Genomic DNA, 16,560 nt, shown 5'->3' with positions numbered 1-16,560 from the left:
TTATCTTTAGTTTGCCGAAGTTATCCAGTGGCGCAGTGACGACTCCAGAGTCCTCGCTCTAAAGCGCTATCCTACGCCGGTCCCAATTCGCTGTACAGCTCCACCATTTTGCTAGAGGTCGCTGAGGCTCAGAGAGGTGTGCACACTGGCTTAGCGTCACACAGCGAGCGCACTTCCCCGGACTCGGGGCACAGGCAGCGGAGAGAGACCCCTCAGCCACAGCGCGGAGCCGTTAGTGTGCCCTCCAGCCCCCCTGCCCCGAACCCCCTCCCCGTGGAGCCCCGCCCCGGACGTGCCCCAGGCCCCGCCCTCAAGCTCTGCCCACACGACCCCCCCGACACACACCGCAGCGCCAGCCAATGGCTTGGGTCCTATAAACTCTACCGCCGCGGGCTCAAAGCTAGAAGCTAGAGGTAGCCCGGGCTAGCGCAGAGCTGGTGGGCCGCGGGGCTTGGGAGCGAGCTCGCCAGGGAGGAGGAGGCCAAAGGACCGAAGTCAGAGTCGCAGTCGGAGTCTCCGAAGCGGAGCAGGAGCCCGAGCCGGAGCGCGCCGCCCGTCCGCCCGTCCCCGCCCGCGCACCCCGCGCTGCCAGAGCCTCCGGCGCAGCGCGGCCATGGAGCCCAGCAGCAAGGTGAGTCGCGCGCCCGCCGGCCCTCCCCGCCCGGAACAAAGGCACGGACCCCTCCGACCCTCCGCCGGCTCGAGCCCCCCCCGCCGCCCCGACACGCTGTGCGCCCGAGGCGGGCGCCGCGCCTCTCTGAGCCTCCCTCGGCGCCGGCCTGCAGCCCCGCGCTCTGGCAAGGCGGGGGGCGCGGGTGCGGATGGGCTCGGGATGTGGCGGGCGCAAGGGTGCCGCGTGCGTAGTTGGCGCCCGCACCGGTATCTGGCTTCCTTCCGGGAGCGCCGCGCCGTCCACGCGGCCCGGCGGGGCCGGGGCATCCAGGGCCCAGGCGCTGCACGTCGCTCACGCTCTCCCCGGCCGAGGCCCCGCGCCGACTCCTCCCGGGGCGGGGGAGGGGGCTCGAGCGCGGCGCCCATTGGCTGAGCGGGCCGAGCCCCCGGCCCGGCCCCGGCCTCGGCGCGCGGAGGCGGCGGGACCCGCCCCCACTCGGCGGGCTCGGAGCCGCTGCGCGCTTCTCCCCGGGGCCGCCCTACGCGCGCGGCCTGCTGTTTGGCGCTAGACGCGGCCTCACGCGGTCTCCCGCGAAAGGGCTCCGAGGCGGAGGGCACTTTTTTCAGGCGGGGGCTCCAACTCCAGGATACCCGGCTCCGGGGCGGAGACGGAAAGCCGGCCTCGGAGGCCCTTCTTGCCTCGTAGTGCAGGCCCCAGAGCTTTGCCAAGGACCGGGGAGAGGTGCTCCGAGGTGGCACGTTTCCCTGCTGGGGCGGGGCAGGGCCGAGGGAGCTCCCGGGGGGCCGCCACCGCGAGCCCCGGGCGGGTGGGGGTGGACTGGGCCGGGAAGGGGCCCCAAGCCAGAGCAGATCTGGAGGAGCGCACGCCGGGGTCCGGGTCCTGGGGTCCGGGGGACACTCCGTGCTCTAGATGTGGCCTCTTCCCCTGGGGACAAACAACTGCCCAGATAGGGATCTCTTTCTTCGTCTCGTAGAGAGACTTGTCCTGCAGGGGCTCTTTGTGACTTCCAGAACGGTTCCTTTTCAACAAATATTTGTGGATCCCCTCCTGCGTGCAGGGTATTGTTTCTTTCTTACCCTCCCTTTCCCCTCGCGACGAATATTTTAAAGTGACTTTTTTCTTTGAAGCGCTCCCTCCCCGAATTTTCTCAGCTCCTTGGCAAGGGAGGCACAAGGGTCCCCCCCCCCCTTTTAAAACGTGGAATGCGGGGATAGGACTGAAGTCTATCGGCACTGACCTTCCTTTGGGCCGTGGAGGTGTCCAGTGGGACTGAGCGGGGTCTTGTCTGGCCAGAGTGGCGCCTGCCCGACGCCTGGCTGTCCTCGGTCGTACATACCTGTTGAATCCACGGAACTTGTATCACCCACGCTGGCCCTTGGGCTTTAGGTGAGACCCTGAGCCGCAAACCCAGCAGTCAGCCGTCAGTCGCTGTCCTGGCATATGGATATGACAAAACAAAAATAAAGCAAGTGATTTTGGCGAGTGGGAAGGCCTTGAGACCTTTGCTGTTTTATCTCCGGGCTCTGACAGCCCACTTCACCTCTCTGGGCCTCAGTTTCTCTGTCTGTAAAAGAAATCACCTTTTTTCCCCCTTTTTCTTTTTCCTTTTTACTTCAAAAGTAAGAACTGTCCTGTTCGGCAGGACCTGGGTGTTTATGAGTGGATAAGTGAGTATTCTGAGCAGACACAGAAAAGTGCGGGAGAAAATCAGCAGCCACTTAGAGTTTCCTAGCCTCTTGGCTAAAATGCCACTGTGTTACTGACCCTCATAGGTCTGGTGCTCAGAGAAGAGAGGTAACTTTTGCAAAATCACACAGCTAGTCAGTGGTGGAGCTGGATTTGAACCCAGGCCAATCCAAAAGGGCTTTCAGTCTCCGCTGACCCCTTTCACCACACCCTTTTTTGAATTTTGGGCCAACGGGAGTTTCTGCCTAAACTCAAAGGCTGTCCTTATACGTAGGAGCTGGTTCTAAATGCTGTAACCAGTGGGTGTTTTCATGCAATACCTTCCAGACTTAGGACTGTCTGCCCATCAGTAAATTACTTTGGAGCACCTCCTTCTCAGTGGTTTATTTATATTTACAAATTCATGTGTATACACTCTTATGCTATTAGATTATATGCCTGCCTAAGGTAGAAATTTAAAAAGACACACAGATAATAGTTATGGGTAAAAATTTTTTTCATTTTTGCTAAACCCTCTCTGGGTCATTAGTATACATTCTAGAATAAAGCCTTTCCTTTTGGAGACTGCTGATTTGATCAGCAAGCACTGCCCTTGTGCACGATGTTAGACTAAGGCCTGGAGAGGGTTTGTCCTTTCCCTGAGGTCTTTCAGTCAGGTGTGTCTGACTCTGAAATTCTCTTTTAAAAAAAAATACTAAAAAAAAAAAAAAAAAAAAAAAAAAGAACCTCTACACCCATCACGGGGCTCCAACTCACAACACCAAGATCAAGAGTTGTACGTTCTACCAACTGAGCCAGCCATGCGCCCCTGAAGTTTTTTCTGCTGTGTTCCCCTTCATCTCTTAGGCACTGAGAATAGACCCAAAGGACTTTGCTGTGTTCTCTCGTGTCCTCTGCACGTTGGCGTCCTCTACGCATTGTGCTGAGTTTAACGGAGTAGGAGGAAGTGGGGGACAGGTTGAATGTCTCCCTTCTCAGCCAGAGGTTCGCTCATGCCCCCTCCTGGGCAGTTGGCTAGGTGATCCCTGAGCCCAGCCCTAGGACCTCTCACCCTTTGTGAAGAATTCCTGGCTAGTCCCTTGTGGCGCCTGGGGCCTCTCCTGGGCCTCCGCCTTCTCTGTCTTCCGGATAAAGGAGAAATCAGAGATCTGCAGGGCTCTTCAGCCCCTCAGTGGTATGAAGAGCATAGACACTTAATTTTAAAGTCCTGTGTATGTGGTTTTGAATTCCCAGTATAGTTCAGTTGCCTCGTCGGCAGGGTGATGTCATTTTCATTATTAGAGTCCAAGATTTTAGAAAGAAAATGTTTCTGTCCCCGTAGAGGTTCCATAAATGTTCCTTGCTTCCCTGGACTCCTGAGATCCATTGCACTTACCTGGGTCCCAGGTGACTGTACCCGGGTTGTGGCCTCCGTCCAGAAGTTTGACATTCTGACAATGGGAGCTTTTGCCGGGATTCCCGGGCACTGAGTGTCGGTTGGTTGAGTCGATAATTAAAGATCCCACACCGGCGCCAGTTCTTCTGTAGCTGGGGTTTGTTGAGAAGCCGGTTTGCGGGACTGGCACCTGGGTGGGAGTGTGGGGCCCAGAGCTGGGTCAACTAATGTCGCTGCCCTGCCCTCCCCTCTGAGGGAGATACAGGCCACAGTGACATCACTGTCCAATGAAAAACGACTTTCCCAAGGTCACACACTGAGCCTCCTACTGCAGAACATGCTGCCAGCCTCTCTGGGATGGCCTAAGAGCATCAGGAAAAGAGCCGGAAGGAACTTTCCAGTGCACGTCCCAGCCCTCCATTTGACAGATGGGGGAAACTGCGGCCCATGAAGGAAAGACGTTTGTCTAAGAGGAGGCTGTCACAAAGAATTGGAGATATTCCTGAGTATTTAAAAAAAGGATTTTTTTCCACAGCCCTGCCCAGTGTGCGCCCCTCCACTCACCCCAGAGCAATAGGAATTCCCACCCTCCAGGACTTCCAAGCTCCTTCTGGTGAAGTCGGAGTCAAAAAGTGGGATTAGACATAACTTGACAACCGAAATCCTTCTGTGAATGGAAGCAAAACATGTCCTCAGGAAAGTATGACCTTGGGCAAGTGACTCTCTTCAGAGCCATGGAGCTGGAAACCTGCTACCCCATGGCAGGTATGATGAGACTGGCCCTGTTCCCCAACTCAAGGTGGTGGCTGTTCAGGTGGGAAGACCCTTTGCATGGCCATTTTGGGTGCACAGGCAGTGTAAACATCTCCATCAGGATCCTTGTCCCACGCTGAGCCCGTTGGGGACCCAGCCCTGCTTGCCACAGTACTGGGTCAGTCCCAAATCCCCCATAATCAGCTTGTGACTTCAGGGAGCTCAGCTCTACCCAGTGCCTCCTGGTCACGGGGTGTCAGGGCCTAGAGTGCCTCTCTGGCTCTGAGGGTACAAGGCATCCAGTTCCCCCTCCCCTGGGGCTGGCAGAGCTGGGGAGGCCTAGAACAAAGGGGGAAATGTGCAACATTGGCTTGGGACCTGCAGCCTCACCCTTCCCCCACCTCACTCCTGGGCGCACAGGTGACAAAGCCACTCAGTTCGGTAACTGGCCTCCCCCGGATGGTGGAGGCTGAGAAGGCTCCTGGTTGGCCTCGTGGCCTCACAGAGAGGCTGTGACCAGCCTGGCAGGCCCAGGCCTGGTCACCAAAACAAACCTCTGATTGTTACCTCCCTCCGTGGGAGGGGTGGAACGGAGCCAGAGGCTCTGCCGTCCAGCCACCAGGCCAGGGAGGCGGTAACTAAATCATAAACGGTGGGGTTTTAAAGGAACTGAGCCAGGCGCCCAGGCCTTGAACTCTGGGCACGATCAGGGCTCGGTTCACCCTCTCTAAGACCTCGGCACCCACCCTTTGCTGGCATTGGCTTCTTCAGGGCCTCGGCACCCTGGAAGGGGAGAGACCTCTTGCCAGATCCAGCTTACAGAACCTTTGGCCACTGAGGCCTCTGCTGGACAGGACGTGCCCCCAGACTGCCTGTCCCAGAGCTGGCCTCCTGCTGGTATGTGCGAGCCGGCAGGAAAGGGAGGAAAGGGAGCGGACTGAAACAGCTCTACCATTTGACCTCAGGGAAGCCACACCTTCTGTTGGAACCTGTTTCCTCAACTGCGGTGGGGATAATATCTACGTCTCTGGGTCAGGTCATAGATTCTTTGAAAATGACAAAAATGAGAGGCGTCTGGGTGGCTCAGTCAGTTAAGCATCTGCCTTCGGGCTCAGGTCATGATCCCAGGGTTCTGGGGTCGAGCCCCACATCTGATGGAGTCTGCTTCTCCCTCTGCCATTTCCCCGGCTTGTGTTTTTTTTATCTCTCTGTCAAATAAATTAATAAAATCTTAGAAAAAAAAATACAGAAATGATGGAGTCAGTGATAGAGAAGCATACAAAGAAAAAGAGTAAACATCTTCTGCTGGTTGTGACGGTTTGTTTGGTGTTTCTCCTCACAGACCTCTTTTTGGGCACGTGTGTGCGCGTACCTATAAATGGATCACACTTTCTACATAGTTCTGTGTGCCCCGCACAGCCCCTTCTGTTTGCCCACCATCCCTGAGACATCAGTATCTACAGAAGTATTTGCTCTGCCCATACAAGCAAGTATCATCTCTACAAGTACATTTTCTCCCGCTTCCTTCCACAAAATGTACATCTGACACCTTGTTTTTCCGCTTGCTTTTTCCCTTAACAGTCGGTCCTGGCACTCACTTCCTATCAAGGACATACAGATGTGTTGCATTCTTTCCAGCAGCTGCATAATATTCCATTATAGGCATGTCCCACCATTACGAAGCTTTGGCACCCGCATCACTTTCTTTCTTCATATCATGGGCCACCTGATGTATTGAGGTTTTATTTTCTGCCCTCCCACCCCTAACTGAAATACCAAGTTTCAAGGAGGCAGGGGGTTGGTTTGGTTTAGTGCTGAATGCCCATTGGCTAGAATAGCTTTGGGAACAAGCATTCCTAAGTAATGGCTTATTAGGAAACCTCTCTTTTGGAGAAAAAGAGGTCTGGAGGGAGTGGGCTTTCTCGGGTCACACTAGTAGGGGGAGCTGGGACTTAAACTTGTCCACGGACGGGGCCCTCTGCATATTCTCATGGTCTGACCCAGTGAATTTCATCAGGGTTGAATTGGTGCCCATCTCACCCTTTGAATGGATATCGGCTTTTCCAGATGGCTGGTACCTGCACACAGCCCCGGGAGCGACTTAGGTTTTGTTTTAGGACAGATACCTTTGGGTTATTTAGAGAGGATGATTTGGTTTTACCTGGAAGGCTTTGAAAATCCTGTGCACATGGGCTAGGTTTGCACAGAGCAGTTCTCTTTCTCCCTCTCTTTTTTTTTTTTTTTTTTAAGATTTTATGTTTGAGAGAGAGAACACAAGCACAGGGAGCAGCAGGGAGAGGGAGAAAGCAGGCTCCCTGCCCCTTGCTCCAGGAGCAGGGAGCCTGATGGGGAGTAGACCCCAGGGACCCCAAGATCATGACCATGACCTGAGCTGAACAGATGCTTAACTAACTGAGCCACTCAGGCTCCCCAACACAGCAGTTCCAAGGACCTAGGGCTTGTTCAAGCAGGAGCTGACAAACTTTTTCTGCTCTGTGATCCCCTTGTGTCATTGTCATGCAGAAGCAGCTGTAAACAATATATAAATCAATGAGTGGGACTGTGTTCCAGTAATATGTTTATTTGTGGTCACTGAAATTGGAGTTTGATATAATTTTTATGTGTCACAAAATATTAGTCATTTTTTTTTTTTCTTTTCCAGCCACTTAAAAATGGAAATTCCATTCTTAGCTGGCAGGCTGGGTTTGGCCAACAGACCCTAGTTTGCCAACTTTGGCTTAGAGCAAGATCCAATCAAATGGCCAGAGGTTTCTGAGCTTTGGCCTGGGCTGTCCTGGCTCAGACTGGGCAAGGCCCCAAAAGTCGCTAGAATAGAAGTTGACCTACATAGAGAGTACCAGGTAGGAACCTTGTTTCCTTCGGGGGCCGGTGCCCGGAATCAAGGGGGAGGACATGAGCAGGAAGGGCATGGGATTTGGCCTCAGGGACCTCCTGCCGGAGGCATTACAGAGGCTGAGGACCTTCTGGTTATCTGCTTTCCCCTCTCCCAACGCCCCATTTTCTCATCTGTGAGGTGGGAGCAGTGTCTCTCCCATAGCATGTCCACGGTGGCTGAATCGGGGCACGCTAGCAGCTGCTGGCATGGGACCAGGTACCTTGCTGGGGCAGCGGGTGCTGATAAAGGCAACAGCTCCCTCCTCTCCTCTCTGCCTGCAAGACTGAGGAGTGCCTTCTGCCCCCAGGGCCACCGCGGGATGTAGGGGAGGCCCAGCCATGCATGCAGAAGTCCTGACCTCACTGGAAAGCCAGAGGGGATGGCCCCCAGAGGAGTTGCCTGAGGTCACCAGCAGGTTAGGCTTTGGAAGGGGGACCCATCCCTCTTCTTTTTGAAAAGAGTTGGCAGGATGGAAGGGGCCAGAGGGTAAATTGCCAGTCAAGGAATCCAAAGAACTCAAGGCCCAGCCCTGGCTTTTGTTTGCTAACGATCCTGGGAGTCTGCCCTCTGACCTTAGGCTCCCCATCTGTCACATGAGACTGTTAATAGCAATTCTGCAATTGGGGGGGGGGCGGCTCTTTGTATTTTAATGCCCAGAATTTTGTTCAAATGCGATCTTGGGGGGAAAAACATACACAAAATAAATAAAAAAGGGGAGCTGTTATGGGTTTCATACTCCCCTGCCTCACCCCCTCCTGTCCTCCTTAGAACTTGGGGACCAAGCTGTTAGAAAGACTATGTCCTGTGCTTCCGTGCCCGTCAGGAAACCACTTGAGAAGCTGTGGAAGGAGGTTGGGATAGGAGCAGTGTCTGGATCGAGCCAACACGGGACCCTACTCCTACAGGGAAAGCCCTCCCTCTGCCAATATTGACTAAGGGCCTGCTGCTGGCCAAGCCCAGGGCTGGAGCACGGTGCTGAGGAAGGGCACCTGGGCAAGGGTCAAAAGGCCACAGTGCTTAGCAAGTTACTCGACATGGCCAGTGTGCCATCTGGCATCCCGGTATGTGGGAGGAGAAGTCCTCAGGCTGACCCTGCATCAGGACCCTTGCATTGGGATAGGGCTGATGGGGGGTGGGGGTGTGAGGTCCTCCTCTGTGCTGGTCCCTGAGCCTGGGCATGTGCTGAACTGAGAGGCCTATAGCACTCCTAGGAGAGCCCAAATTTGAACTTGAGGTCTTTCCTCTCCAGTCCTGGGCCGTGGGAGTTACTGTTAGCCTGTTTGTGCCTCTCAGAGCTGATGTTCCAATGCCTACCGGGGTTCGATAAATGGTCGAGGTAAAATCTGTTAGGATGAGTACTTTTCTGGCCAAATAAATACCGTGAAAGGTAAATTCGGAAGCGGTTACGAATGAATGATCTGTACTGTGCCCAACCCTGGGTGCTCTGGCTGCAGAGCTGGGTAAGACTCTGGCCCCATTCTTGGAGGGAGTTCCCAGACTGGTGGGTGAATTGCAGGGGACGAAACTAGGGCAAAACCCTGTGAGAGGGCAGGTTCTTCTAGAGGAGAGGGTAGCCTCAGCCCCCAGGGTGGTCCCAGATGTGTGACCAGGGTGGGCTCCTAGGGGTCACAGATTCTAGATTGCAGATTCCACATTACGCTTCCACTCTTAAAGAAGGCTTCACAAGAAAGCCACAGCTGTGGGTTTGTTCCCCTTCTCCAAGTCGCCACCAACTAGTTGGTCAGCTTGACACCTAAATAAAGGTACGGAATGAATGGATTTCATTGTGGCACCTGGATGAGCCACAGAGCAGGTGGGGGCAGGTGGTGCTGTGGTGGCCCAAGGGAGAGTGGCTTCCCGTGCTTCCCTGGTCAGCAGATGCTTGTCAGGTGGACCCTGCCAGGCTCCCTAATGGCCACGGATACTGAACTTGACAGCAAGTCTTTAGGGAAGGAACTCGGATCCCCCATTCTCCTCTGTGAGGAACCTGAGCCCAGAGGTCTCTTCTGTCCCAGCTCCGAAGTGAAGAGAAGCTATTCTCTGCTTTCCCGCCTGGGTCTCCTGAGCTCAGTACAGCCCAGATCCCGCTGGGTGTGGTGGGGGTGTGCCTCCTTGCAGTGGGTGGGTGGGGGGGGACGACACACAACATCTCCTCCCCTGCACCTAACATCCAGCCACACTGAGCACTGCCTGTTTAATCCGGCAAAATCAGGCCCCTCTTCTTCCCACTGCACAGACTGTTGTCTACCTGGAATGCAGTCTTTCCACTGCTTCCCCACTTGGCAGACTCTGTATGTCCTTCATGGCCAACTTCAATGTCACCTCCTACGAACCTGTCTTCGATTGTCCCAGGCAAAATACCTTGATGTCGGGACTGGGGTCTGTGTCATCCAGGGCCTGGAGCATGGGTCACTGAGCATCCCTGAGTCCTAGTGCAGCAGCCTGCCGCGGTGGCTGTGGCTATAACCAGGAGTGGGTAGGCAGGTTTTCTAAAGCGGGATTTGACTTTGACCTGCCCATGGCAGTTCTAGCCCAGGGGTCTGTCCTTGGCTCCCAGTAGCCCCCACTGACAGAGGCTACAGCTGCTCAACGGGGGCCCCAAGAGTAACTTCAGAGTCGCAGACACCCCTGGGACGTCAGAGCCGGATTGAAAACGGGGTCTGTGATAAGACGACTTAGCGCTAACAGCTCTGCGGTGCTGTTCATTTCCTGATCACGGGTCATCTGTATTGCTGTTCACTTCATCATCTGTGTGCTGTTCATTTTTGTTTAAATGCTTTGTTCTAAGTAACAGGAAACCAAGGGGTTTATAGGTAATTCTTTTGAGTAGGTGATACAGTCACATGGTTCAAAATTAAAAAGCATGCAAAAAGGTGTAAAGTGAAACCTCTATGCCACCCAGCCTCTGCCATCCAGATCCCAGGGTACAGCGTTACCTTTCTTACGTGTTGTTTTAAGTAGGTAGATAGGTGTGTTCTGCCTCCCCTCCCATCCTCAGCCATTTCTTCTTCTTTTCATACCACACACAGCATGCAACACGGCATTGCTATGAAGCTAGCTTTTTCCTTAATACAGCTTGGGAAGTGTCCCAAATCAATAAGTAAAGAGCTTTCTGGTTTTTTTTTTTTCTTTTAAGATTTTTTTTTTTTTTTAATTCATTTGAGAGAGATACAGAGAGAGCACAGGCCAGGGAGAGAGGCAGAGGCAGAGTCCTTGATGAGCTGGGAGCCTGACCTCTGGCTCGATCCTAGGACCTGGAGATCATGACCCAAGCTGGAGGCAGACACCCAACCATCTGATCCACCCAGGCGCTCCTAGAGAGCTTTCTTCCCCCGCCCCCCCCCCCCGTATTCTATGATATAGCTGTGCCACATTTTATTAAATCATATTTACATTTATTCTAACGTGAATTAGAGAAATCTCTCTGGCACACCATTAATACTGTACTCTGTGTGGAAAACCCCGAGTTCACATGTGACTCACCACAGGCAGGGAGCCCTCACATGGCAGCCTTCAACGGCCGCTCTCCAGCCCTCCTCCGTCCATGCTCAGTGCCTTGTGACCGCCTCTGCCTTCATCCCAGCGGCCACCCGATGATGAGTTAGCTTGGCTGGGGCCCAAAGAGCGCGTCAGGTGCTCCCCACGCACACAGGGCCCACAGCCCTGGGTCTGGAGGCTCCCTGGGGAGCTAAGGGAAGGGAGACTTTGGAAGGCATGCAGTCCTCTGTGAGGAGAGCCCCGGCCCAGAATGAATGTCCAGAGTTGGGCCAGGAAGAGGCCAGGTGGCCCTGTGGGAAGGACGGTCCCAGCACTCATCTGCTGAAGAATGGACTCCGCCTGAGCGCTCAGGCTAACTAACAAAGTCTCATCCTCTCTCCACCTCTGATGTGAAAACCTTGGCTTTTGCAGTTGTTGGCCTGGCAGCTTCTAGAGAGTGAAAAGACCATGCTAGGAACCAGTCTGAGTAGCCATAAACCCAGTGCTGTCTGTGAGGATCTTGTTTCTGGGTTCTGTGGGGAAACCGAGTCCAAAGGGTATGGCACCTTGTTCACCCAGGGCTCTCCTGTCTGCGGCCTTCATGCCCCAGGCTGGGGCGGGGGGGAACAGAGACCCACCATGCTTTTCTTCCCCCAACCCTTTGCCCCTTGAAACACCTTGGCCCGACACTCTTACTTGCCTGGTGTCATGTACTTTTCCAAAGCACATTCCTGCCTGTTAACGTCATCTGTGTCCACATAACCCTGGGAAGCCCATGCCCTGCGGCTGGTTGCCATGAGAGGCACGAGGTGGGGAGTCAGGAGCCCTGAGCTCCAGCCTGACTTCTCCGCAGACTCCTGCGTAATCTGTCTCTGCCTCTCAGGACTCAGTTTCCTGCTCTGTGAATGGAGGGGAGGGGAGGGCAAGACCACATCTCCAATGCTACCAAGCATGCTTGCTCCCACCTTGTACACAAGCAAATGGGGGTCTGGACAGGACTAGGGAAGGGTGGCAGCCTGCTGGGACTCAGGTCGGCTGGAGCCAGAAGCCAGCACTTTCTGGCCCAAAGTCAGGGTGCTTCCTCTGTATGCTGTTCCTCCCACGTAATCTGGCACCCCCCTTGCATAGGGGAGTTGATTACTGGGCCTCCCAGACAGAGTCTGGAGCGCCCTGGACCTGGGCAGGTCATGGTTCCACCAGAGGAATGAGACTCCAGAGAGCCAAGACCTGGCTACAAAGAAGACCCGACTTCCCCTCTCCCCCAAGGAATGAGTCTGGCCAGCCCAGTGTCTAGAATTTTGCGGGGCTGGTTCAGGCATCCGAGGTCAGGAAGTGGCCCAGTTTCCTGGGAGAAGGACTGGTGTGGTGCCAGGAGCCAGGCCAGATATCTGAACACAGGAACCTGCCCGCCTGTGCCCTGGAGTAACCTGGGCCCAGACATGCCTGTAACAGTGTGGGTCTTCTTTTCTCTGCAGAAGCTGACGGGCCGTCTCATGTTGGCCGTGGGAGGGGCAGTGCTCGGCTCCCTGCAGTTTGGCTACAACACTGGAGTCATCAATGCCCCGCAGAAGGTGAGTGCTATGCCTTCTCAGGTTTATCAACGCCAGCCTGCTCTGCTGGGCACCGCACATCCCACAGGCTCCCCCTGCTTCTCAGGTGTCAGTCATTTACATCAGTTCACCATCTGATCCCACCAGCCAATTGTCTGCTCTGAACAGGTCAAAAATTCTTGACTTTGGCCTTGGAATCCTGGAGCTGCAAAATCGTGGGGGCTTGTCATCTTGACCAGCCTCCTACCCAGCACAGACACTTGTAATCATCAGAGCAACGCGTGATACAATGATGTTGCATTTATGTGACAACTCTGGGGTTCCAGAAGGCTTGGTGGTGCTTATCTCCCTTGCCGCTTAGTTTGCCCAGGCAGGCCGGCGGGCTGGCAGGCGGGCAGGAAGGCAACAATCACTGCTCCCGTCCTATAGGTGGGGAGAGTGGCCAGAGAAAGAACCTGCCCTGCATCACCCAGCGAGGCAGTGATGGAGCCGGTGTCCAAGCCCAGTCTACCTTGGAACCTTCCTGACCGGGGAGTCCCCAAGCCTGTGCTCATACCTATCCACAAACAGCACCCTCCCTTGTAAAGGCCTCCTGTTCCACTTGGAAATAGCCTTCTTCCCCTGGAGGCCTCCTGTCCAAGTAAAAATGATGTCTCGCCCTAGGGAACCATAGGGAGGAGGGGACTGCGTTTCCTTGCTTCTCCTTGCAGCACATCCCAGATCTGTCCTCACTTGTTCCTTGGATATCAGGACCGAGAGGGACCCCCTCGACCACCTCCAGCTCAGCACACTTGCTTTAGGGAGGAGAGAAGAGGAGAGGGGTCAAGGGGCAGAAAGGAAACTGGAAGGCGTCCCTTCTCTATACCAGCCTTTTTGCATATGTTTATGAGGTTAAGTTCCATTGTAGAGACCCAAAGACTAAAGCCCTGGGCAGATGAAATAACCAGCAGGTTCCACACATAGCCAGTGAATGGTGGATTCAGAAGCCAGACGGTTTCCGTAATCTCAGGCTGTCTTCCTGACCAGCCTCATCGGTTGAAAACTCTATACCTTCCTGGGGAGGACGAAATGAGAGTGGACAGTCCTGCCAGGGTCACATTCTGCCCTCCAGAGGGTGAGGCTAGAAAGTGAGTGTGGCCAGCTCCCGAGGACCAGCGGCCAGTCCAGGGGCACTGGGCACTGTCGGGAGTCAGAGCTGGTCCTCCTCCCAGTAGGCAGAGGGTGGCTGTGGGGGGCCACGCCTGATACCCGGGAGCGGGTTACCAGGAAGGCCTGGCCTGCTGAGTCATGCTCAGCTGCAGCAGAGGTAACAGGACTTTTCCAGACTTGTCTGAAATGGCGCCCATGCTTGGAACAGCCCCAGGCCCTGCTTTAGCTAAGTGTTCTGAGCAGCTCTTACCAAGGTGTGTGCCTCGGAGCTGGCTCCATGTGGGGATCGCACAGATGGAAATTCTGCACGGTCTTAGAGGATGGCTGAGTTCTGCAGTTGATTGCCCCTTGGGGGCCTCTGATTGCCCCTTGGGGGCTCCTGATTACACCTTGGGAGCCCCTGGACACTCCTATCCTGATGTGTTCAATCCGGGGTGCTGTTTCGCCATTTTATGTTTAACGCGCCCCAGCTGATGCTTATGTGTGGCCAGAGTCGGGAGCTCCTGGGTTAAGTGAGGTCTCGACTGTGATCACCTAGTGAGTTAATGAGAGGATGAGAACTCTGAGATCAGGATAGCAGCGTTTTCCAGAAACAGAACAGGGCTGGGTAGGCAGAGGAGAGAGACAGTCCAGGGTAGGGTGAATGGGAGGAGAAAGAAGTCTGGGGAGGCCACCACGGGAAGCCCAGGCCTGACTTACAAAGGGCTTCATGGGTCGATTTCACCCACAGAGTGTCACCCACTGGTGTGGCATGGCCCGGCGCCATCAGGACAGGCCTGTGGGCACCAAGGCGTGGGCCAAGCTAGGAGTATGGACTAGAGTGAGAACAATAGGGCCTCATTGAAGAGGACAAATAGAATCAGATTTGCATTTGAGGGCAAGGAGTCGGCCATCTAGGCAGTGGGAGGGTCTGAGAATGGGAAATGAGAGATAGGGAAATTGCGAGAGAGCGGCTCCGAGTAAGTGGGGATAGGAAAACAAACACTGAGCAGGAAGAGTGGGCAGGATTTGGTCATCAGTTCAGTGTGAGGACAAGAGTAGGGTTTGAAAGTGGCTTCTGGGTTTCTGGAGGGGGAGCCGGTATGGGAGGGACCGAGAGGTGCGGGAGGGACATGCCAAAACTGAGGTGCGGTGAGACACAGCTGGAGATGTACAGGAAATATTTGGACATTGGGGTCTTCCTCCTGTGGGTAGTCAGCTGGAGAAAAACTAGGAGCTGGTCACCGGTATTCAGACAGCAGGAGAGGGGAATGCCCTAGAGAGACTGGGATAAAAAGAGGAGTTGGGGAGTAGGGTGAAGGAGAGCTAAGGAGCCCCAGAGGGTGAGCTGGACCAGCTGGCCCCTTATTGCCCAATACCCAAGACCGGATGTTGCCGCTGTGGTGACCAAAGGTTGACTGGGTGGGACTGCGTGGGTAGACACCTCCATCCCGCTGGTGGGGGTGGGGGGATAGGAAGGAGTAGGGAGGGTCCTTCCAAGAGATTCAGTGGTGAAGGGAGAAAAGAGGTTGGTGATTGGAGGGGTGGGCCACCTGAGATGCCTTTTCACTTGGGAAGACTTTATTTTATTTTATTTTATTTTATTTGGGAAGATTTCATTTTTAAAATGTGCCTTAGGGCATCAGCAGAGGGGTTGAGGGCAAGTTGTGGGGGAGGGGTCTCAGGTGGCAGGGACTGGGGGGCAGAGGCACCAGGGTTGCATTTGGCCATGAGGAGCAACTGAGAAACTTCTGAACTTGCAGATGGGGACAGATCCACGGAGCAGTTCTTCCGTTCTTGCGGCCTCCCGCCTAAAACCTAAGACAGGCAGAAGGCGAGAAAGCTGGGGAGGGCTGGTGGGCGGCATGGAGGGTCCAGCCAAACTGGAAATGTCATCGATGGTGGCATCTTTGGGCCCCTGTCCAAAGATCACTTGAGGAGCTCACTGCCACGAGGTCTGCAGTGAGGACCCGAGGGGCCAGTGCTGATTGCCCACACCCTGCAGTGGAGCGGGCTTTCTGGGGGTGGCCATCTGCGCCCCTGTGTTTACACCTGCACTTTGCACGTACTTCTCGTCAGCCTGGCCCAGCCCTTCCAACCAGGAGTGGACTTGCTGTGATTCACCTAAATGGTGAAGGGGGGATAGGATGGCCAAGAGAATTAAGAGATAATGGCTGGCCTTGGAGCTGCCCCTTTGTGCCAGGAGGCGGCCTGTGACTCAGTCCTTCCGAAACTTTCACTCCTGCGCAGGGCACTGTCCCAGACAGTCTGGGAGGGTAGAGCTGTGACACATGGTTTAAGCTGGGCCCCACCCCGTCTAGCCCTAACTTAAGACTACGAAGGGGCGGGGGAGACTTGGGAAGAGCCAGAGCATAATTAATTGGACGGGGGGGGGTTCCTAATTAATGGAGGGCTTCGGGGTGGCTCTGGATGGAGCAGGGAGGAAGGCAGGCTAATGCTGGCGTGGGATTGATGGGGGCGGCCTTTCAAGGAGGAGTTGGCAGCTGGGCAGACCCTGAAGGGGAGTTGGCCCCTTGCGGAAGGAGGGACAGGTGAGGCGGCCCAGGCAATGCTGAGATGGAGTGGCAAGAAGCGTTGCCCTGATGTGGAATGGCGCACACCCTGACCGCCCGTCTTCGTAGGATGCAGCCCTGGGCTGGTCCCTTCGGCCTGCTCTCTGAAGGAGACTGTACCCCACTAATGGTGAGGACGCCCGAAGCTGGAGCTTATAAAACAGGCCCCAAAGGGCTTCCTCCTGGAAGTGGTTAATTAATCATAACATTATCTTAAATGTTTACAAAGCACCTCCCGGTAAATTATCTCCTCACAGCTGCCCCGCAAGGCGGGTGGGGCTGGGTTATCTCCTCCTCCTAGAGGAGGAAGCTTTGATGGGTGAGGTCACTTGGAAAGTGAGAGGCTGAGCTACGGGTGGCCTCCAGGCGTCACCAGGGAGTGATGACCACATCCCTATGGTGCCCCTGCCAGGCCTCCTGTCTCCTGGGGAGGGGCGAGGGGGGGAAGCCCGGCCACAGAGAGCAAAATAAATGAACAGGGCATCCTG

At 55.0% G+C, this 16,560-nt stretch overlaps 1 protein-coding gene across 2 annotated transcripts in view; it reads left to right on the top strand.

The window, feature by feature from the left end:
- Positions 1-394: 394 nt before the first annotated feature.
- The window catches only part of SLC2A1 (solute carrier family 2 member 1), a 28,200-nt gene continuing 12,034 nt past the window's right edge, over positions 395-16,560 (top strand). The window contains exons 1-2 of one of the 2 annotated variants that reach the window (XM_032877498.1): positions 395-631; positions 12,297-12,392. In XM_032877498.1, the coding sequence (XP_032733389.1) occupies positions 614-631; positions 12,297-12,392 (114 nt within the window). In that variant the 5' untranslated portion in view covers positions 395-613. Of the gene's footprint in view, positions 632-12,245; positions 12,393-16,560 lie in introns of those variants that run through there. The other variant, XM_032877497.1, reaches the window with a different exon arrangement.

The sequence above is a fragment of the Lontra canadensis genome, unplaced genomic scaffold (assembly GCF_010015895.1).
Source record: "Lontra canadensis isolate GAN:19392208 unplaced genomic scaffold, GSC_riverotter_1.0 scaffold60, whole genome shotgun sequence".
Lineage (NCBI taxonomy): Eukaryota > Metazoa > Chordata > Mammalia > Carnivora > Mustelidae > Lontra > Lontra canadensis.
This window is presented reverse-complemented; position numbering and strand designations above follow the sequence as displayed.